The sequence below is a fragment of the Myxine glutinosa genome, chromosome 1 (genome assembly GCF_964187855.1).
Source record: "Myxine glutinosa chromosome 1, kmMyxGlut1.1, whole genome shotgun sequence".
Lineage (NCBI taxonomy): Eukaryota > Metazoa > Chordata > Myxini > Myxiniformes > Myxinidae > Myxine > Myxine glutinosa.
In genome coordinates, this window is record NC_136261.1 from 250,925,077 (window position 1) to 250,949,654 (window position 24,578).

General features: G+C 44.9%; 1 protein-coding gene across 2 annotated transcripts in view; it reads right to left on the minus strand.

Moving 5' to 3' along the window:
• Window positions 1–8,580: 8,580 nt before the first annotated feature.
• Window positions 8,581–24,578, minus strand: part of NEK9 (NIMA related kinase 9) — a 99,467-nt gene continuing 83,469 nt past the window's right edge. For both annotated transcript variants that reach the window (XM_068130018.2, XM_068130021.2), the window contains exon 22: window positions 8,581–9,708. In XM_068130018.2, coding sequence (XP_067986119.2) covers window positions 9,580–9,708 — 129 coding nt within the window. In that variant the 3' untranslated portion in view covers window positions 8,581–9,579. The remainder of the gene's footprint in view (window positions 9,709–24,578) is intronic.

Here is a 24,578-nt window from a genome sequence, read left to right on the forward strand (position 1 = left end):
ACGCTTTTCGCTTCATGAGCGCAGGGTAACTGGGAGCAACTGCAAGCAAACTTCTCTTAGCTGATGTTGTTAACAGCTAGATAATTAAAAGTTTATTTTGCTTGTATAGCTGTAAACACAAGTTATTCCAATCATCTGCTTTTGCAGTGATATTTCTTTCAAGTACCATTACTCATGGCCGAGTAATTAAACGTCTCTTCCTCTGATAAAACTTTAACGATGCGAAATGATTGTAAACTTTGACTTTCGAAATTATTTTCTAACCTGAAGGTGTAAACTGAATAGCTGCATAAGGTTTGTTTCGTGCAGAACAATTGTGCAAACTTCGACCGACTTTGACATTGTACATTATATGGATAATCCTTAAATGAAGTCATCAATTGCTTATTAATCTAGATTAATGTATGGAAGTACTTTTCTTTTTTTTCTTTTTTTTCTTTTTTTGTATACAGAATCGAGGCTCGTGAAAGAGCTAACATTTATCAAACAAACAAATCAAACAAACAAGCAAACAAAGTACAGTATATAAAAAGGGGAGCGGCAGACAAGATGGGGAGAGAAGGCGAGGAAGCACACAAACACAACATTTGAGAGCAGGGACATCGGGAGATGTGTGGGAGGGAGAGGGCTTGAGGGGAGGCAGGATAGGTATAAAACACAAGGACACCAAGGACTTCCAGGAAAGCAGTTGGTATTTCAAAAAAGTGGATTTTGGGGTGAAATTAGCGGGGGTAGAAAAGATCAAGGTTTTGGATTGGGGAAGATAAGAGATGGTGGTGAACAGCTGTTTTAAAGACCTGGAGGGAGTAGTGGGATTGAAGAGAGTGAGGCAGTTTGTTCCGGAGGTGGGAGAAAAGAGGAATGAAGGAGTGAAGGTGAGCAGAGAGACTTGATTTTGGCATTTTAACCATAAGAGGGTTGCAGGCATATCTTGTGCGACCTGTAATATCCGAATATGTGCGACCTGTACTTAAAAGTTAAATAACTCTCATATCCGAATCCATATTCAGATCTTCACCAAAATCGAATCGAATCGTCCTTGTCAGACACCCAACCGGTCCACCAAGTTTCGTCCAAATCCGTGCATAACTTTTTGAGATATCCTGCTATGTATAGTTTTTGGCCCTAACTCCCAATGGTGAAGAATCACTTAAAAGTTAAATAACTCTCATATCCGAATCCATATTCAGATCTTCACCAAAATCGAATCGAATCGTCCTTGTCAGACACCCAACCGGTACACCAAGTTTCGTCCAAATCCGTGCATAACTTTTTGAGATATCCTGCTATGTATAGTTTTTGGCCCTAACTCCCAATGGTGAAGAATCACTTAAAAGTTAAATAACTCTCATATCCGAATCCATATTCAGATCTTCACCAAAATCGAATCGAATCGTCCTTGTCAGACACCCAACCGGTACACCAAGTTTCGTCCAAATCCGTCCATAACTTTTTGAGATATCCTGCTATGTATAGTTTTTGGCCCTAACTCCCAATGGTGAAGAATCACTTAAAAGTTAAATAACTCTCATATCCGAATCCATATTCAGATCTTCACCAAAATCGAATCGAATCGTCCTTGTCAGACACCCAACCGGTACACCAAGTTTCGTCCAAATCCGTCCATAACTTTTTGAGATATCCTGCTATGTATAGTTTTTGGCCCTAACTCCCAATGGTGAAGAATCACTTAAAAGTTAAATAACTCTCATATCCGAATCCATATTCAGATCTTCACCAAAATCGAATCGAATCGTCCTTGTCAGACACCCAACCGGTCCACCAAGTTTCGTCCAAATCCGTCCATAACTTTTTGAGATATCGTGCTATGTATCGTTTTTGGCCCTATCTCCCAATGATGAAGAATCACTTAAAACATTCCAGTAGCCGGATGCGAATCCGGATCTTCACCAAAATCTAATCATTTCGTCCTTGTCACATACGCTACATCTCCGCCAAATTTCGTCTGAATTTTGTCCACAACTTTTTTTGCAGTTTGGAGAGATCATAACTTGTCCACAACTCTGCCAAATCCACAACTTTTTGAGATATTTTGTTCACAAACAGACAGACAGACAAACGGACAGACGGACAGGGGTGAAAACATAACCTCCATCCTGAAGGGGTGAAAACATAACCTCCATCCACCTTTGGTGGCGGAGGTAACAAGGGATATCAAAATAGTCAATTATTTCAAGGGTCAGTTAAAATGAAAGCAGAGCAATAGCGTCCGTGTGAGAGATAGAGGACAATAACCTCAAAATACTTTTTGTTCGACAAAAACAGCCCAATGATATCCATTTTGTTTCAAAACGATGTTTGACGTTTGTTATTGAATTTTAAATTTCCTAATCAATGCAATGAAATATATTCATTCCTTGACATTAAGTTATTACCTGGCCACCAAAGGTGGACAGTGGTTATGTTTTCCCCCTTGTCTTTGTTTGTGAGAAGGATCTTTTAAATACATACAGTGGCCTACAAAAATATTCACCCCGAATCAATTTGGAGTGTCACAGCGAAGGGGTTAAATACTAATTGACTCAAGACATTTCAGCTTTTCATTTTTAATTATTGTGTAAAATATTATATATAAAAAATTCCACCTTCAAATTATGGCGTATTAAGTATAAGATCAGTGACAACAAAAATCTCAATTTAATCCATTTTCAATTCAGACTGTAACACAACAAAATGTGAAAAACGTTAAGGGGGGTGAATACTTTCTGAAGGAACTGCAACTGTTATTACGAAATAAAGAATTTTTTTTGGCATTTACCGACATTGTGGAAGAGTCCCGTTTTCCAAGTACCGTACTTTAATTAGTTATTTAAGGTCTGACAGGATGGTGTGGAGGTAGTGTACTTTACCATTGATTGTAGTCAAAGTTTGATTTCCCTCCTCGGTTATAAACTGCCAGATTGTCGTTGTATCGCCAAGCATCCTTCCTTCAGATGGATGTTAACCTGGGGTTCCCATCAGCGAGCACTACCTGCTGGACATTCAAGATGCCTCGGTCATTCACGTAGACTAGGTGCGTCATCACCAACAACATCCTTGCAAAATGTAGGATTCCTTCTCTAACCAACATGGCACACTCCCAAGCAATGATGGAATTAGTAGCCATATTCTGCTTCCAATGCAAGAATGTGCAAGATGGCCACACCAATCGGTTCTAACAAATATCCAGGCTAAGATTCTTCATGAGCTCTTCCTTAATCATTTAAACAGACATATCTTCAGCAGTAAGGGATCAGAAGAGCACTCAACAGTTGAGAAATTTATGGAATGGAAGAAAGTTCAACCTATGAGGGAAAGCCTCTTATCTCTCTCTTATCTTCTTATCTTCGCTTATCTCTTATCTTCCGCCATCCAAAACCTTGAACTCTTCTACCCCCGTTAATTCACCCCCAGATCCACTTTTTTGAAATACCGACTTCTTTCCTGGAAGTTCTAGCAGTTTCCATGTGTTTTATACCTCTCCCACCCCCCCCCCCCTCCTTCCCATGCCTCCTCCCCCCAAGCCCTCTCCCTCCCACGGATCTTCCGTTGTCCCTGTTCTATGCTGTTGTACTTGTGTGCTTCCCTCTCTCTCCCCATCTTGTTCTCCCGCTCCTTTTATTGTATGTTTTGTGTGTCCGTTTTTTTTTTTGCGATTGATGTTAGCTCTTACACGAGCCTTGATCTTGTATACAAAAAAAGAAAAGAAAAAAAAGCCATAATCCTTTCCTTGTCAAAATGTTTGAGCCTAAAACGACCTTATTCCAACAGCAGCAGGATCCTCAACCACCGCTGGGAAAACTGACAGTTGTTGGAAACGACATAGAAAGCACTATAACATGAGCTTTGTATTGCTTGGAGGAAAACGTGTTAACTTCCCCTCAACCAGCTGAAAGAAAAAATAGGAAATCCACAAAGATGACTTCTGGTCGTTACATTACATTGGATAGTCTCAAAAATGGCGACGACTGCAATAGCATGGCTGGAGGTCATTGGGATCTACTCAGTTATTTGGGATGTTGTTAGTTAACAATCACTGCAAAAGGCAAAGTTGGGGTTTGAGGGAAGGAGGAAGTGCAATCAAAAGTGAGTGCATCAAAGAAAGAGTCAAAAACTGCAAGAAGGGAAACAAACGAATGCATGAACACATAAATATGACATTATGGGTTGAGACACAGTTGCAGGGAAGGACATTTCCAAAAGAGCCGCAGGACGTGCAGGGCATGAGCTGAACCCGTCATATCAAGAGAAAGAAGCCGAGCGGAGGATGCGAGGGAATCTGGAATCTGCAGTGAACATAATTGAGTCAAGTCCACAATAAAGGAGAATGATATGGAAATCAGGCGTAATGATCAAAGTTGGCATGGTCTATGGAGACCAACTGGGGTTGAATGGGAGGAGGAGTAACTGCAGAGTAGACCCAAGGCAAATTATTTGGGAGAGCAGAGGCAAAAGTTATTGAAGAGTATGAAGCAACAATTAAAAGATGTTCTTCAGAGGCCAAGCTGTGCCAAGTGAGCAAACACCATAATTAGAACTGGGTTGTGAAGCACCTCTGCAGGTGCTGAGTGGAGTCAGCCAGGTTAAGTGGTATACGGACAATCGGACATGGTATTTTATGCTGTCAGCGTCATTTGCTGCCATCCAAGTGACCATAAGTTTTTGAGATATTGTGCTACGTATCGATTTTAGCCCTATCACTCAATGGTGAAGAATCATCTGGAAATTAAATAATTATCGTATCCGAATCAATATTCAGATCTTCAACAAAATTGAGTCGATTCTTCCTTGTCACACACCCAGCCTCTCCACCAAGTTTCGTCCAAATCCGTCCACAACTTCTTACGATATCCTGCTACGTATCGGTTTTAGCCCGATCTCCCAATGATGAAGAATCACTTAAAAGATTCTAGTAGCCTGATCCGAATCCGGATCTTCACCAAAATCGAATAGTTTCGTCAGTGTCATATACACTACGTCTATGCCAAATTTCATCCAAATCCGTTCACAACTTTTTGAGATATCTTGTTCACAGACAAACAAACAAACAAACAGACAGACATGCAGGGGTGAAAATATAACCTCCATCCACCTTTGGTGGTGGAGGTAAAAATTCATACGTATCGGAACAAGCGTTGTACTTGTCGAATTATGATGTCATAATGAAGGCACCGATGACATCATCATTACCATATCTTATTCACAATGACAATGAAGTTGACCCAATAACAAAAAAAATTCCATTGAGAGGTTTCATAGATATAGAGGTGCAAAGTTTTTTCAAGATGGTGTCCATACCACGTGATCTATGGCGTCATAATTATCACTAAATAAATTATATGGGAGGAGGTGCTCCTATGGTGCAAAATTTCCTGTTAATTGGAACAACGCTTGCTGAGAAAACGAATTTTAAAATGTAGACCCGTACGTACGTCACACGTGTGCACGCAACCGATCGCTTAACCAAGCTATTTGCTTTGAGCGCAGGGTAATAATCATGATCCAATAATGCGATGGCGATGTCAATGATGGCGATGACACAGACCTGACGAGTTGATGGAGATGGTGACGTTTCGGGGTTATTGTGTTGATGACCCATGTCAATTAATTACGTGAATAAATGTGGAAAGTAGTTCGCCAACCCACGAATATTCGAGCACATTAACAGCAGTCCGCAAACCTTGCCTCCATAAGCGAGCATCGCGATCGAGCGAATCCACGAGTAGTGGCCGGATAAGAGCACCAACTTTTGCACATCATTTCATGAGGGTACTATCAACTTTCAAAGAGTTCACCTGTTACGAGTTGCAATCGGTTACATTTGTTTGGCATTTTAAATATTAAATAGGCATGGCCGAGAAACAAACGAAACCCATTAGAATTACCCTTTTAAATTAGCCTTTAGAACCTTTTACAATTACCCGTTATAATCCATTATAATTACCGAGATAATTAGCCATTAGAACCCATTATAATTACCCTTTAGAAATATCCTATAGAATTACCCTTTTAAATTAGCCTTTAGAACCTTTTACAATTACCCTTTATAATCCATTATAATTACCCTTTATAATTAACCTTTAGAACCCATTGTAATTACCCTTTAGAAATATCCTTTAGAATTACCCTTTTAAATTATCCTTTAGAACTTTTACAATTACCCTTTATAATCCATCATAATTACCCTTTATAATTAACCTTTAGAACCCATTGTAATTACCCTTTCGAAGTATCCTTTAGAATTACCCTTTATAATGAACCTTTAGAATCCATTAGAATTACCCTTTAGAAATATCTTTTAGAATTACCCTTTTAAATTATCCTTTAGAACCTTTTACAATTACCCTTTATGACCCATTAGAATTACCTCGATAATTAACCATTAAAACCCATTATAATTACCCTTTAGAAATATCCTTTAGAATTACCCTTTTTAATTAGCCTTTAGAACCTTTTACAATTACCCTTTATAACCCATTAGAATTACCTCGATAATTAACCATTAGAACCCATTGTAATTACCCTTTAGAATTATCCTTTAGAATTACCCTTTATAATGAACCTTTAGAACCTATTAGAATTACCCTTTAGAAATACCCTTTTAAATTAGCCTTCAGAATCTTTTACAATTAGCCTTTATAATCCATTATAATTACCCTTTAGAACCCTCTAGAATTGCACTTTAGAACCCTTTAGAATTAAACACGGTGGGTGAGAAACGTTCTTCTTCAATTTTGATGGATGGAAGGCCATATCCAAATATTGAAGTGGCTTCACCGCTTAAAATTTTTATTAGCATCCTCTCTGCGCATGTGCGATCGAGAAAAATTAGAGATGAGGTATGGTAAAACGACAAACTTGTCTTCCTATTATTGTTCCAATTTGTGTTCACAATATAACAATCGATTTAAAGAAGTTGTTCCTTGATCATAAACTGACGATAATAAATTGACAAGACAGAGAGATGGACGGGCGGATACGATTCAATATTATTGCTTAACCCCGCTTTTCGCCTCTCGTGTGCAGGGTAATAAAACTCATGCACCATGCTCGACACAAAGCATCGGTTCTGCCAAATAAGTTTGTTGGGTTGTGCTGTAATCTTGGCCAAGTCGCCACATTGACACATGATACTCAAAGAGTGAGCAACAATTTGGAACTTGTTCATATTTCCGGTGTCGCGAAATAAATCTGCCCACGTATAAACTCAACCCCCGGCGAATCTGTACCGGTATAAACTCGCCCCCCGGCGGATACGTTTCTCGCCCCTATCAGAATAGAATCGCCCCCCATTCTTGTTTGCGGATATATAAATATACATATGGAAATATTGGTTTACAAGAGGGGACGTGATAAAAGTACTACTTATATGGTTTGGGGAATTGATTGAGTGCGGACTTACACATTTTCTCAATCTTTTTAAGACATACTTGAACACTTGATATAGTAATTATTGATAGATTTTTATTGGTTTATTTTTATTTTGGTGGTTTTATGGTTATTTTTATGGTTATTTTATGGTTATTTTAATGGTTATTTATGGTTATTTTATGGTTAGTTTGGTTATTTTATGTTATTTTTGGTTATTTTAATGGTTATTTTAATGGTTAGTTTAATGGTTATTTTATGGTTATTTTATGTTATTTTTGGTTATTTTTATTTATTTTTATGGTTATTATGGTTTTATTTTTATGATTTACACCAATATTCAGTTGCTCTAGTTGTAGATTAATTGTAAAAGAACTCTTCCACAATCACCAAGAGCCATACAATTGCTACACTTTTTTCCAAGTTTGAATATCTGCTGAAACATGTACATATATATTATGAGGGGGGCGATTTTGTCACGGGGGAGAGTCTTTTCATGGCAGGGGGGCGAATCTATTTCGAGGGGGGCGAATCTGCACCGGTACAGAATCGCCGGGGGGCGGATCTGCTTCGTGACACTTATAACTTTCGTTTCGATAACTTGCTGCTCTTTGTGATCCATTTGTGGTATTGGGATCTTTAACATCCAGCAACGTATCCCAGCAGACAAGTCACCAACTTTAACGTCCAACTGAGGGATGGCGCACTAATAAACTAGAACGGCACTCAGTAGAGAGTATGCCTCCGGCAAGTGAACAGTTTACGTTTTCTATCCCAGAAAATCACAATACAGAATCACATTTAATAAATATCACCCGTCTACAACTTCTTGAGATATCCTGCTATATGTTGGTTTTAGCTTGATTTCTCAATGGTGAAGAATGACATAAAAATTAAATAATTCTCATATCCAAATCCATATTCAGACATTCACCAAAATCTAATCGATTCTTCCTTGTCGTCCGAATCCGTCCACAATTTTTGAGATATATTTGTTCACAAACGGACAAGCTGACAAAGAGCCAGACAGACAGGGGTGAAAACATAACCTCCATCCACCTTTGGTGGCGGAGGTAATAAAAGGAAAGAGCAATTCATTTCCAATTATTTTATTACTAAAAAGAGATGGGGAATAAAATAATGAGTGAGATCAAAAAAGTATATTTCGAGGAAAGGACGGAAGGCTGGGAGCATGCAGATCACAAACAAAAGACGAGTCAAACATAGGCACTTTATTGTTCAGTATTCCTTCATACCATGAATTTACAATGATGATAAAACACCACACACAAAAAATATTACGATGCAGGAGAGCAAACGGTTTTTGCAGTAGCTTTACACTTCCATACAAAATGCAGCAACATTCCCCTTTTAATACACTGCAAAATAACTAGGCAATCACTTTCACCGAAAAATGTGCACCACGTGGCGGAATCGATAGTATGTAAGTCTCCATAATTGGTATTGATATGGAAACGTAACTTTATATTAGAGTTTAATAGGTTGCACACTCTTTAACGGGCACCAGAGAAACCAAAAATGATGGATAGGAAAACTCGAATTTGAGGCTTTCTTTGCCGAAACATATCAAACAGGAGTACATTGCAAGAGAATTCCGGCATATTTTCAAGAGTCGATGAGAACGTCCTATCACATTGTAAATATAAATCAAAAATATTTTTTGGAGGCTGGCACGACCTTCGTTTGGTCACCAACCCTCCAGACACATTCTGAAGCTATCATCTGCAGATAACACTTCACCTCATCTTGTTTATTAAAAAGTAAAAACCTGCCCAACCAAATGGCCACGGTTGTATACAGCAAGTCCTGTGGAACTTGGTTCAACTGTCCCCCGCCACCTCTTCCCGCATTTCAAAAACAGACTTCGTCATTTTTTCATGAGGTTCATATCTTCACAAAACAAACCAGCTCACTTCTGTAGCTAGAAATAAAAATTCTCAATCTTGTGACTACGACTTCACTTCCAATTATTTCTTAGCACCTGCACCAACCAACAATCAAACATCCTTTTTGATCCTACAACATGTGCCAATGCTTTAAGTGTCACACTGAGTTAAGAAACAGAACAATTAAAAAAGAACAACCAACATCTTTTCGGTGTCTCTGCCCTGCTCATAACTGTTTTTCCTTAATAGCCCTTTGTGTGCCGTTTCACGTTCAGCTGTCCAGCTCTCGTCATCCGTAACCAGCCTAGTAATCATCATCCCATGCTCTGGAATCTCTCTCCCAGCACTTCCGGCAGCCATGGAGTTTTTCCAGACCGTCTCGTTGCTGGTAACCAGCATCAGGATTCCCCATCGTCTCAATCAACTTGTTCACCTAAATAAACATGATTAATTGAAAGAATGATGAATAATTCGGTATTACTCCCAAGTGTTTGTAATTAAACAGGTCAGTGTGTTGGCTTCTAAGAAGTTAAAATTTGGTCATTAGATCCTCGGACTTAAGTTGTTTAGGTTATATATATATATATATATATATATATATATATATATATATATATATATATATATATATATATATATATATATATATATATATATATATATATATATATATATATATATAGTGTTGCGGTTTTAGAACCCAAACTTTCTTGTAAATATCCCCCAACATTAAAAGGTTAAAAGGTTGCACCCCATAGTTAGGCCACAAGCAACACGTAGGCCACCATAGGACTTCAGTTATTTCATTAGTATGTGTTTAGATAAGGCCGTGTTTCCAATAGTTGAATCTGCGTTGTGTCAATCAAATAAGAAGTAGGCCCCATTGCGTCCATTTTGCAACCCCCCTCTCCAAGCGACGCCATTACGCGCCCTCCAGTCTGCCCATGGCCCTCCCAATTTGTTATGCGCCTTTGTTAGCAGCGTTCGCTGCCTTGAGATGGAGCTCGCTCAAACGCCGCCATAAGACACGAGGTGAGGCCTGGAAAAAGGGGGCGGAACGCCAAGAAGGTGTGGCCACGTCATCCAGCCGTCAAAGGCGGAGCCGGTAATGCCCTCACCAGCCAACCAGGGCTGAAGGGACATCGCTGGCAGGCGTGGCTTTTGGGCTCGCGGAGCGATCGTTGCTTGCGTTATAAAAGCACGAACGTAAAGCCCTTTCGAGAGACTCATGCGCCGGCGTTTGTTAAAGAGGACGTGTTGGAAGGGTGGCTTGGAGAAGGACTGAGAAGAAGAAGGGCGCGCTTGTTAAAGAGGACATTGGGGAGAGAGAGGGCGTTTGGCACAAGTGTGTACATATTACATACGCAGGACACCAGCTTCCCCCCGCTATATAGCTGTCCGGTCGCATTCAACTACGCGCGGAGCTGCCTGCCGGGTTTCGCCCGCTGGACCAGACCCTGGACCCCATCGCCGGACCCTCTACCTGTTCCATCAACCATCTACAACCCCCGTGTGAGTGCGTATGTTTGTCCTGGGTATTAAGGATGACTGTTTTAAGACTGCCCTGTGTTCTGCTTCTTCCTCTTCCTATCCTGTACATTCTTTTGTTTCCTCTTCTTTCTGTATATGTGTAATAAATTGCCTTGTTCTTTCTTGGTTTCCTCTTGTCCGATCGCATCCGTCTTATCTCTCATTGGGTAAACGTGGCACGATTAGAAACCGCTCAGGCTCCGGTTTAATCCCATTGTTAACGGCTCGGATCGCGGATTGCTATCCGCTCGGCATTTTCCATCATATCCGTGGTTCGAGCAGGAGTTATTTCCCTGCTTTGCGGTCGGTGTTCGTAATTAGGTATTTGGGACTAAATTGACCAATAACCCTACCTAATACCGACCGGAAGGAGCGTATAACCCCCAGGACTCGGGTCGGCCAGATAACAAGACAAGGGGATTAACCCCCCCCCCCCCCTTGATAAGGGGAGAGCCGACGTCCGAGGTCCGTAACAATATATTTCGTATACAAAATCGAGGCTCGTGTAAGAGCTAACATTAAATCACATAAAAACAAACTGACACATACAACATATGATAAAGGGAGCGGGCCACAAGATGGGGAGAGAGATGGAAGCACACAAGTACAACAGTAGAGAACAGGGACATCGGGAGATCTGTGGGAGGGAGAGGGCTTGGGGGTAGAGGGAATGGGAAGGGGGGGAGGGGTGGGAGAGGTATAAAATACATGGACACTGCTAGGACCTCCAGGAAAGAAGTCGGTATTTCAAAAAAGTGGATCTGGCTTGAATTAACGGGGGTAGAAAATATCAAGGTTTTGGATGGGGGAAGATAAGATATGGTGATCAACAGCTGTTTTAAAGACCCGGAGGGAGAAGTGGGATTGAATAGTGAGGGAGTTTGTTCCAGAGGCGGGAGAAAAGAGGAATGAAAGAGCGAACGTGAGCAGAGAGTCTTGATTTTGGCAGTTTCACCATAAGAGGCTTGCTGGCAGATCTTGTGCGACCTGTAGAAATATTTGGGGGACAGAGCACAGAGAGAGCTGGGGGAGCTAGGCCGGAGAGGAGTCGATAGAAGACAGAAAGACCACCAACCTGCCAGCGGTGAGTGGGTGAAAGGACCTCGGAGTTAGCTTCATCGCAGGAGATTCCAAAGAAAAGGCCTCACAAGAAACAAGATCAGGATGAGTCTGTTTGGCTTAGTGATCCCGAAATATTGTATTCACCATGAAAACAGAATTTACATTCAGTGCATTCAGAAAGTATTCAAACCCCTTCACTTTTTTCACATTTTGTTATGTTGCAGCCTTATGCTGAAATCGCTTAAATTCATTTTTTCCCTCATCAATCTACACTCAATACCCCATAATGACAAAGAGAAAACAGGATTTCAGAAAGTTTTGCAAATTTATTAAAAATAAAAAAGTGAAATATCACATTGACATAAGTATTCATACCCTTTGCTATGACACTAGAAATTTAGCTCAGCTGCCTACCATTTCTCTTGATCATCTTTGAGATGTTTCGACACCTTGATTGGAGTCCACCTGTGGTAAATTCAATTGATTGGACATGACTTGGAAAGGCACACACCTGTCTATATAAGGTCTCACAGCTGACAATGCATATCAGAGCAAAAACCAAGCCATGAGGTCGAAGGAACTGCCTGTAGAGCTCAGAGACAGGATTGTGTCGAGGCATAGATCTGGGGAAGCCTACAAAAAAAATTCTGCTGCATTGAAGGTTCCCAAGAGCACAGTGGCCTCCATAATTCTTAAATGGAAGAAGTTTGGAACAACCAGGACTCTTCCGAGAGCTGGCCGCCTGGCCAAATTGAGCAATCGGGGGAGAAGGGCCTTGGTAAGAGAGGTGACCAAGAACCCGATGGTCACTCTGGCTGAGCTCCAGAGATCCTGTGTGGAGATGGGAGAAACTTCCAGAAGGACAACCATCACTGCAACACTCCACCGATCTGGGCTATATGGCAGAGTTGTTTGGAATCTTCTCCACTTGTATATGATCTTCTGGACAGTCGAATGATCGATTTCAAATTGTTTGGAGATCTTTTTAAATCCCTTCCCAGACTCGTAGGCATCTGTAACCTTCTTTCTGAAGGCCTCAGAGAGCTCTTTTGATCTAGGCATGGTGACGCCGCACACTTCAACAACAAAGATCAAACCAAACTAAATGTCTGAGGTTTAAATAAGACAGGTTCCTCCAAGATCCTCTCTGACGATGTTCTAATCATTTGCACTTGAGCTGGTGCACCTGATTCTAATTTTAGGGATTTGAAGTAGTGATAAATATAGGGGTGTACTTACTTTTTCCACATGCGAAATTTGCATTTATGTTTATTTAAATTATACAATGAACTACAAAATGTAAATGTTTCATGATACTTGTTATATTATATCACGTTTATCTTTCAATATTGTTGAAATGAAGATCAAATAGCTGTATGTTGAAAAAGTCAAAACTTTACATGGGGTGTACTTACTTTTTCCCATGACTGTACTCAGTGTGTACCTGAAAGTTGCAATTGAAATGAAATCAATTGAAATCCTTGTGTTTATACTTCTCCCACCCCCCTCCCCACCCCCTTCCCACGCCGCCTCCCCCCAAGCCCTCTCCCTCCCACACATTCCCGATGTCCCTGCTCTCAAATGTTGAGTTTATGTGCTTCCCCTTCTCTCCCCATCTTGTCTACCGCTCCCCTTTTTATATACTTTGTTTGTTTGTCTGTATGATTTGCTTGTGTGATAAATGTTAGCTCTTTCACGAGCCTCGATTCTGTAAACAAAATTTTTTTTTTTTTAAATGTCATCATATCTGTAATATGAGAAATTGAAAATTTCACAGGATTCGTAGATCTTTTCATTTATTTTACAACAGGCAATCTATTCCATAATCTAGTTCCACTTTTCAATTAGAAGCAAAGTCCCAAAGTGGTATATAAAGAAGTCAGAGGAATGAAAAGTAAAAACCAAAAAAAGAAAATAGAATGGCATGAGTAGAGCGCAGTCTCACCTCGCACATTCATTCTGAACAAAAACTACCATTGCTAACTGAACACGCTACTATTATGGCCCACTGCTATTATGGCCCACTGCTATTATGGTCCACTGCTATTATGGTCCACTGCTATTATGGTCCACTGCTATTATGGCCCACTGCTATTATGGCCCACTGCTATTATGGCCCACTGCTATTATGTCCCACTTCTATTATGTCCCACTGCTATTATGTCCCACTGCTATTATGTCCCACTGCTATTATGGCCCACTGCTATTATGGCCCACTGCTATTATGGCCCATATACCTATATCATCCATGTACACTATTATGTCACATATTTTTCCTTTAATCCCATATAGCTACCATACCATGTCACCTATGATATCAGAGTTAGCAATAAAATATTCTCCATGGAGAGTCCCGCCTTTGTTTAAAGTTTCGCATCGATTGGACAGGCGGTTGCAAAGAAAACCATTTTAAAGTGAAAATATATAGACTCAAGCATGTATGCACAGACAAGCATGCACACTTTGCAATAGTTTATCATCTTACTATAATTCACCAAATGTCCGTCTGTCCGTTCCCAGGTACCGCAAAAATGGATGAACCGATCGCAACGATATTTTGGGTGAGTAATCCTGGGACCCCCTGGAGTAAAACAGGCTATTTTGTTTTTCCAATTTTTCCAATTTTCAAATTTTCCAGTTTTTCCAAACACTATGGAATAATATTTACCGATATGAACAGTGATGAGGCTTTTATTGAAATTCTACAAATACTGTTTAGACTTTGATGAGAATTATGAACCTGCCGCAAATGCGGAAGTGGACAGATTACGGCAATGAGCTGGTTTGATAATATCCCAATACAACTGTCATTTCAAACAGTATTTTGTTAAAGTATCAATTGATGATTGGAATTGAGTGAATACAATTACGATTTTGAATTCGTAATTGTGTTCACCCAACCGTACGGAACTTCACATCAGGATTTAAATATTTGTTTATGTCACGAATGTTGGTAAAAGTTTATTTTTATATTAATACTATTTAATTTGTGATTTGAGTTATGCTGTTTGGAATGAAAAAAGCAATATCGAGTTCAAGTGAATGACGAAATGCCGTGACGGTTTCTACTTTTCTAAACGTGAAATTCGTGGATCGCCATATGCAGATTCGTCCCAGTGTGTACCCTGGATTAGAATAGGTACACCGTATCCCTGCGTGTCGTAAAAGACGACTAAGAGGGTTGGCATCAGGAAGGGCATCCGGCCATAAAAAGATTGCCTCAAAAAGAGAACTATGACAATTACAACGACATATGGGCAGGGTACAGCCTGAAGTGGAGATCGGTTTCTGAGGTTTGGGACATGGAATGTAGGGACAATGACAGGGAGATCAGGAGAAGTGGTGGAAGTATTGGTCAGAAGAAGAGTGGACATATGTTGTGTGCAAGAGACGAGATGGAAGGGAAGTGGTGTGAGAATGGTGTAGGGTAGGCAGGGACAGAAATACAAGTTTGTGTGGCAAGGGTGCCCGGAGGGCGTGAATGGTGTTGGTGTCCTATTTTCTGAGGAGTTTGTAGACAGTGTGGTGAGTGTGACTAGAGTGAGTGAAAGGTTGATGATGGTGAAAATGATGATTGGAAAGCTCTTGGTGAACGTCATCTCGGGATATGCTCCGCAGGTTGGTCGGAGCTATGAAGAGAAGGACAAGTTCAGGTGTGCAATACAGAACCTGATGGAAAACGTGAAAGACGAGGAAGTTGTTGTGGTTGGAGGAGACCCAAATGGACATATGGGAAGGAGTATGGACGGTTTTGAGGGAGTTCATGGGGGTGACGGATATGGTGCGAAAAATGGAGAAGGTGAAAGGATTTTGGAGTTTGCTGATGGAGCTGATTTGTTGATTTGTAATACTCAGTTCCAGAAAGAGGATAATAAGCTTGTTACATACACGTCAGGTGGGTCGACGACAACCGTTGACTACCTGATGGTGCGTAGGCGAGATAGGGGGCACCTCCGGGACACAAAGGTGATCCCGGGGGAGGAGGCTGTTTCACAGCACCATTTGGTTGTCTGCGACATAAGGGTGAAAGGTGCGAGGAGAGCTCGGCGGGTGAAGTACCAACCGAGAATGAAGGTGTGGAGGTTGAAAGAGGTGACAGTAAGGGAGGCATTAAAAGAGAGGCTGAGTAGGGTCGAGGATGATGTGGTTGAGCTTTAAAGTGGTTGGATGTCAATGAAAGCTAGTGTGTTGGGAGCCGTTGGTGAGGTATGTGTGTCAGGTCTCAGATTTGTTACTGCTTAATGCTCAATTATAAATGCCGGTTGACTGACGTATTACCACGTAAGCTATGTTATAAAATGCTGTTCTATAATGTTATTTCATGAGTTAATAAAATGTATTCGAACCTTAGGTAGGCTGCTTGAATCGTAGACATAAATCCTTTGATAAATTGCCAAAAACATTAACTGTTTTGTTTAATGACAGTGACGCCTGAGTTACAATGAGGTTTTTGCTTCGCTTTCATTTAAAATGAGGAAAGGCTCGCTTCAGTCGTGTTGGACAAATTGTATACGTGTGCACTTTCGAGGCTAGATAAGGCCGGTCGTAAAATCCCTATCATGATTCTCCCAATCGGCGCCTCGAGCCGCGGGCAGGAGAACGCTCACATGCGCGTGATTTTGCGTAACACTAGCAGAATGTTTAGGTTGCAGACATAAAACCTATCGTGAACCATATATATTTTGTATTAATCACAGCGACGCTTGACTCTGTATAAACATGCTCTGAATTACTCATTTTGAACAAACCCATATACTTTATGGGTTTGTCGAAGCCAAGAATGCACCCTCCCTTTAATGAGTTATATTTTCTGCCTCGTCGGAGTTTTGAAATCACATCTGGTCCGAATGATAAGGTGCGTGCTGCACTCCCCCGAATGACAGAGCGGATAACGGTGGGGGCTAGGAATGACGGGGAGGGACTCTCGCCAGTCGCTTTGTTCTCTCGGAGATTTTCTGATAATCGTATTCATATATAAATGAATGAGAATCAATGTGTTTTCAGGAAGGCTTGACTTGGCATGTTCTTGCTGTAGCTTGCTGTAGACGTCGGTCTCCTCCGGATCCGTATAAAGTGTTATTTTAATAAAGGTCTCGTCATTCTCAAGCCTGTTGGTGGAACTCTACCTCGATCAGAAAAGGTGGTTTCTGACATTTGGTGCCGTGACTCGGATTGCAGCAGACAGAGGACAGAGAGAGCGGACCCCGAGCGACAGAAGGAAGGCTGTCCGAACGCCGGGACGCCGGCACGTCGTACCTTCCTTCCTGGAGCGGGTTCAGCCCGTTCCTTTCTGCCTTCTGCTCTGCCTGCTCTCCGAACAGAAATTGTAAGTAGAGGCTCATTTCAGGCCACAGAATGACGTGTCTTTGTTGAAATCACCTGGATATCATTTAAGAGTAACGTTACAATATTTGCGCTGGATAAACATTAAGAGTAAAGCTAAGGATAGATTTAGCGCTGGATATTATTTAAGAGTAACGTTACAATATTTGCGCTGGATATTATTTAAGGGTAACGTAATAATTAACAAGGACGAGGGGGAAAGTGAGGTCGGACAGCCGTAAAGGTTGAGTAGGCCGAGAACTTTCCAGGAAGGATCAGCCCAGAGCAACAAGATGGGAAACAAGCTAACGAAAGAAGGGGAACCCCTCAAGGGAACCCCGGCATCTTTCATGTTTAAGAGGCATCATTTTGCCGCGGTAAGACCAATAAAGGACTGGGCTGTGCTAACTAAAGATTTAAGTCATCCCTGGCCAGAGGAGGGATCGTTTGCACTTGACAAATTGGAAGTGTTGTACGGAGCTTTGGATAAGCTAGAAAAGGAAAAGAAACACTTCCCACCCGATTATTGGAAGGTGTTTGGGTGGTGGGAAAAGGAAGGAATGAAGCGATTGGCGGCCACAAGACAGGCTAGCCTGGCAGGGGAAGTACTGAAGCTTCAGGACCAAAAGAAGCAAGCAGACAAGGTTCAGGACAAAACAATTAGGGAGGTAGTTAAGCAAGCAAATCAGCGGCTAATGCCGCTCGTCCAAAATCCGGACCAAGACCCCGCGGTAGGGGAGGTAGCCACCATGCCCCCACCCCCCCAAGCCCTGAGCCCTGTCCCCGGGCTACAGGCGCCACCTCTCCCACCCCCGCCCCTGTTCCCCCAGGGGTTAGACCCCCATAAAACTAGACCAGCCGCCCCTCAGGTTCACCTTAGCCCGGGCAATCCTTTTAGAGGACAAGAAATTAATGGGGCGGACAGCGGGTTCACGGCCCAAGAGGGGCCAGGAGAACTGTACCCCTCATTGGAAGGGTGCACGGAATCAGAGAACCCACAACCTGCAATTGGGATGTGTCCTTTAAAAACAATAGGACTGAACAGGGGGGCACCCATTAACATCAGGATACCCTGGAGGGAATCAGATTTGGCGTCTATGCAGGAGCGGGTGAGAACCCTGCTGGCTGAACATCCCGGTCAGATACCAGAATTTATGCGGTTGTGGATACAAAATACAGGCGCAGATTGGCGAGACGTCTGCCACATGGGGAAGGCTGTATTGCCCGCGCGGGTGTGGGACCAGGCCAAAGTACACGCACGCTGGCCAAATGTAGCACCGCCCCCGGCCGCAACCGCGGCCCAGACCCTCGCCGATTGGGAGGCCCTGGTCGACCTATTGTTGGCCGGGGTATACACCGCACTGATGCCAGCCGCAGGGCCAGATTGGAATAAAATATACGGCCTAAAACAGAAGCATGGCGAAGCAGCCATCGATTGGAGAGAGAGGGTAGAAAGAGCAGTGTTAAAGTGGGGAGGACTGGGCCAGGTGCGGGCACAAGATCTCCCTCACGCTGTAGTGAACAACTTTTTGGTAGAAGGGATGAGACCGGCAGTTAGGAAGCGCATTCAAACGGCTATGATAGGATGGAGAAACACCCCAACCGACCAACTAGTTGAAGCGGCCGAACAATGTGGCGACGGAGACGATAAGAAGGTCGATGTTAAGGACGACATGTTGCAAATGCTGGTCCAGGAAAAACGGGCCCAACTCAACCAAAAAGAGAAGGGGAATCAAGGCCAAGGACGGGCCCAGAATCGGAACACTAGGATAGAGCCCAACGAAGAGTGGGGCCGCGATAACGAAAACGACGACGACGTCGACGATAACGACAATGGACGAGTCGACATGCGGACACAAGGGCCCCCTCCCCAAAATTGGAACCCACAAGGGCCCCCTCCCCAAAATTGGAACCCACAAGGGCCCCCTCCCCAAAATTGGAACCCACAAGGGCCCCCTCCACCGCAAAACTGGAACATGCAGGGGCCCCCTCCACCGCCGCAGAGCTGGGCCATGCAACCACCCCCTCCACAGACCTGGGCAGTACAAACGCCCCCTCCCCAGAACGGGTATCCACAGGGACCCCCTCCCCAAATCGATGGGCCTCCCCCAAGTTATTGGACCCCAAGCGGAGCGAACGGGAATGGGCCGCCACAATGGGACCAACGGAACCAACAGCCTGCGAGGCGTCCGACGCAACAGGGTCAGCGCAATAGCAACAGGTACCCCGCATCCACCGCTCCACAGGGGGCGTGCTTCCGTTGCGGACGGACGGGACATTGGAAACGCGATTGCCGGGGGCCCCGCCAGGGGTACCCGCCACAGAGAAATCAAGTAGCCTATTGACAGGAAGCCGGCGGGCCGCCCGTAGAATGTCCCCTCTTGACTATGACACCAACCGAGGAGCCGACCTTGACACTAGACGTAGATGGGCAACAGGTAGACTTTCTCGTCGATACGGGCGCTACTCGCAGTACTATTAACGAGGGGCAGCTACCATCCTTGCGCCCCACAGATAGGGATGTCCAGATAGTGGGAGTTTCAGGCTTGCCCCAAGCGCTCCCTATTTCAGAAGAGGTAAGAGTGGTGTGCGGCCCACTAGAGGCTAGACACGCTTTTTTGATGACTACCACCGCCCCGACTAACTTGTTGGGACGGGATCTACTTTGCCGTTTAGGCTGCCAAATTTCATGTACGGAGCAGGGAGTTTTTGTAGACGTCGCGGAATCCAAACGCGATCTGTTAATGACGGCATTGTCTCGGCCCGGCCCCACCGCCTACTGGTGGAGCCTGGAAAAGAGGGCTTTGGCCACTTGGATACATGTCCTAGACACAGTGTGCTCCCGGAACGACGGGTTGCGAGATTGGCTGCGCGTACATCAAATTACAACAGACATAAAGGACAACCCTCCCCATTGCACGGCTTACTACGATGCTAGGGGCGATGATGACGAGTACCGAGAAAGGATAAAGGGGTCAATAGGTAAGAATTCGGACCTATCGTTGTCAAATATATGGGTTGGACGGGAGGGAATAGGCGTCAAGGTAACCCTAACTGCGGAGCAGCGGGCGTTGTCTCAGTATCCCGCAGGGGTGGACGCCCATGTTACCCTCACCACCGCCAAAGGGTGGCCGGCGGAAAGTGTAGGATGGATGATGGGGCGCTTGCGAGAAATTCCGTGCAGCGCCATTTATGAAGTGGACCACTGGACAGTGACAGTGCTCGACAAAAACGAGGGGTATGTAATCACCCATGATGAGCAGAGTATAGAAGGAAAATTTGAAGAGACAGACCTGCCCCCAAAGGGCACCCACGTTGTACGAACGGTGCCTCAGGGCCCGGGCGAGTCCGATGGCCTTTTAGAGGAGGTCCCGGCCGATTTGTGGTCCCAACACGACAACGACGTGGGGCGAATTCGCGACGCCAAACCTCTGGTAATACCGATCCAACCAGGAATGCCCCTCCCAAACGTGAGACAATATAAATTGCGGCACGAGGCCGATGCGGGCATAGAGCCAGTGATTCAATCTTTGGTGAAACAGAAAATAATTGTGGAAACTAACAGCCAATGCAACACACCGATTTTGCCCGTGAAGAAACCAATGCAGGATAAATGGAGGTTCGTGCAGGATTTGAGGGAAGTGAACAAAGTCATACAAGGCATACACCCAGTGGTACCAAATGCGGAAGGCCTTATGACATCTATCCCACCGGACGCAACACATTTTACCGTCATTGACCTATGCTCTGCCTTTTTCTCCGTACCTATCGCACCTGAGTCACAATACTTGTTCGCCTTCACCTTTAGGGGGCGCCAGTTCACCTGGACGGTGTTACCCCAAGGGTTCTCCGACAGCCCCACCCTGTTCTCCCGAGCGCTGCACCGCGATTTGGCAGACGTGGAACTAAAAGGGGGATCGGTGTTGTTACAATACATTGACGACTTGTTGATTTGTTCCCCTTCCAAGGAAGCCTGCGAAGGGGACTCCATGGCCCTGCTAAGAGCCTTGGCGGCCAAGGGCCACAAGGTGGGACGGAGAAAGCTCCAATTTGTACGGAAGGTAGTAACCTATTTGGGTCATGCCATTTCACACGGGAAGCGAGAACTGCATGCTGGACGAGTGACCGCTATCATGGAATCGCCACGGCCAAGTACGCAACGACAGATGTTGCGCTTCCTAGGTATGACGGGTTACTGCCGCTCTTGGATAATTGACTACGCGCTACTTGCTAAACCGCTGTACGAAGCCACTAGAGTAGGAGAACCAAACTACTTGGTTTGGACGGACGAATTGATGCGCTGTTTCGAGGGGCTGAAAAAGGCATTGGTAACGGCACCGACTTTAGGACTCCCCGATTATGCGAAACCATTCACCCTTTACACTCATGCAATAAGGGGTTTTGCTCAGTCCGTTTTGACACAGACTCATGGAGATAAGGAACGACCGGTAGCCTACTTTAGTAAAAAGCTGGAACCGGTCGAGCAAGGGTTTCCGGTGTGCCTGCAAGCCGTGGCAGCGGCTAGGTACGCTGTGGAAAGGACAGCGGACATTGTGATGGGGCACCCGGTAACGCTACAGGTACCACACTGCGTCACTTCACTGTTACTACAGCGGACAACACAACACTTATCGACCACTAGATTAATGCAATACGAAACAGCACTGATTACGGCCGCCAACGTCACCATTAAACGTTGCACTACACTCAACCCGGCCTCACTGATGCCCACCCCAGAGGAGGGCGAACCCCATGTATGTGTTGATGTAGTACAGCAAGTCTCTACGGTACGTCCGGACTTGAAGGACGTTCCCCTCGATAACCCCGATCGTGTGTACTACGTCGACGGGTCGGCTAAACGCGGATGGGACGGCTCTTTGCTATCTGGATACGCGGTGTGTTCAGATAGCGAGACGGTAGAAAGTGGGCGCCTTCCGCCCACATTTTCCGCCCAGCAGGCGGAGCTGTGCGCCTTGACTAGAGCATGCAGCTTGGCGGCGGACCTGGCCGTCAACATTTATACAGATTCAGCATACGCGCACGGGGTAGTTCACGACAAAGGGGCAATCTGGAAGATGCGAGGCTTTCTCACATCCGCGGGTTCGGTCATAAAGAACGGCGAACTGGTTGAAGGGCTACTCCAAAGCATCTTGCTTCCCCGCGCTATCGCGGTAATTAAATGTCGCGGCCACCAAAGGACAGACTCTGACGTCGCCCGAGGCAACGCCAGAGCAGACGCAGCGGCAGGAAAAGCGGCCAACCAACAAATAGGACAGAACATGCCGATGGTAACGCGAGCAAAGGGGGCACACACGCAAACTGCCAACGTACCGACCTCAGGACCTACCCCCTCCCCGCAAATTGGGTGCACCATCATCACCGCCTCACCAACTAATGAGGACGTTATAAAACTTCAAAACGCAGCAACAGCAGCCGAACACAATGACTGGGTAAAAAGAGGGGCCACACGCCCCGGACCAAATGCGATGTGGACCCTTCACGGAAAACCGATAGCACCCAAGGAACTACTGCCTTGGCTGGCACGTATGGGACATCAAAATGGCCATGTGTGCCAGAGGGGGGTGATGGAACAGATAAACTATACCTGGGCGGCACCGGGACTGTCGCGAATCGCATCAGAGGTGTGCCGGTCATGCGCGGTTTGCCAACAACACAACAGGGGGGCACCCCCTAGGCACCCACATAATGCGGGCCATCCTCGGCCAATCGGGCCCTTCTGTCATGTCCAGTTCGATTTTATTAACATGGAACCAAGTATGTCGTTCCGATATGTCCTGGTAATCGTGGACATGTTCACAAAATGGGTCGAGGCCTATCCATGCGTCAAGTCAGACGCCCCGACAGTAGCCAAGCGCCTCGTGCGGGATTTCATGTGCAGATTCGGCATCCCTCAGAAAATTTCGTCAGACAAAGGGGGCCACTTCACGGGAGAGGTGATTAAGGGTATCCTAAAGGCACTGGGCGTGAAACAATCTTTCCATTGCGCTTATCACCCACAATGAGCGGGACTTGTGGAACGCACCAATGGGACGCTGAAACTTAAGGTAGCCAAGATCTGTGCAGACACAGGTTTGAAGTGGCCGGAAGCACTCCCGCTGGCGTTAATGAGTATTCGTTCCACCCCGGGCCACACCACGGGCCTTTCCCCCCACGAGATATTAATGGGACGACCTATGAGTTTGCCCGTTTCGGCCCCGATGGACATGTCCAAATTTGACTTGCCTGTGATGGATGACATGCTTTTAAAGTTTTGCAGAGGATTGTCCAATGTGGCACGCAGCATTCACGCCCGGGTACGAGAGGCGTTGCCTGAACCAACAAACCACGCCATCCACGACTTCCAGACCGGCGATTACGTGCTCGTAAAACACTTCACCCGCAAGAACGCCTTGGAACCAAGGTGGACGGGACCAGTCCAGGTGTTGCTGACTACACCAACGGCAGTCTTTTGCGAGGGCAAGACTTCGTGGATCCACGCCACGCACTGTAAGTTGGCCATACAAGCACCAGACACTACACCACAGCAACCACAGTAAGGATGGGCCTAATCATAGGTACAATACTATTGATAGCGACAGCAGCTAGGGGAAACTCCGATTCCAATAGATGCGAAAACGAAACCCGACACCTCACCGTAACATGGGGACAAAGAGTATCACTACCATGTTTCGAACAGAAAGCCCTGCACACAAATTGGGTGAACATAAATTGGCTAGCACTGTCGGCAGGGCCTGGACGCGTTGGCATGGTACTACAAAAGCAACGAGAGTTCCGGGAAGACGGGCAAGCTAGCATTAAGACCTTGGCCCAACCAGGATACCAATGGGGAACCCCTGATTTTAAGCTACAAACACGCACACGCCTAGGGAAAGACATGACCATGCAGGTCCGGTGCAGCGTCTGGACCCCTGGCGCGGCCGGTGGCGAAAGGAACTACATACCATGCATCGAATACATACTCACGCCACAACCCCAGAATAAGGCCCCAAAGAAGGGTGAAAACACATATTGGAAAGTGGCCAGGGAGGTGGCAACAATTCAAAATAGGACACACTGCTGGTCGTGCATGCGCTTTCCCCAAGCAGGCACCACAGGAATACACATGATAGTGCTACCTCTGTCCCTCAATGACCTCTGCTCACAACCTATCGATTCCCCATGTTTAGTCACCACGCTGGAAAGAGAAGGGGTTGACAACGGCAAGAGTTGCAATCGACAATTTAATTATCGCCCGTCAATGATTGCCCATGTGGCCGAGAGGCCTGCCCCCGTCTGGGTCAAACCACAGAAAGGGACGGTCTGCCTCCAGGGTTCCGGCCACTTGCGTATGGGAGAATCAGAATGCGCCTACACTCTCCCCGGGAAGCT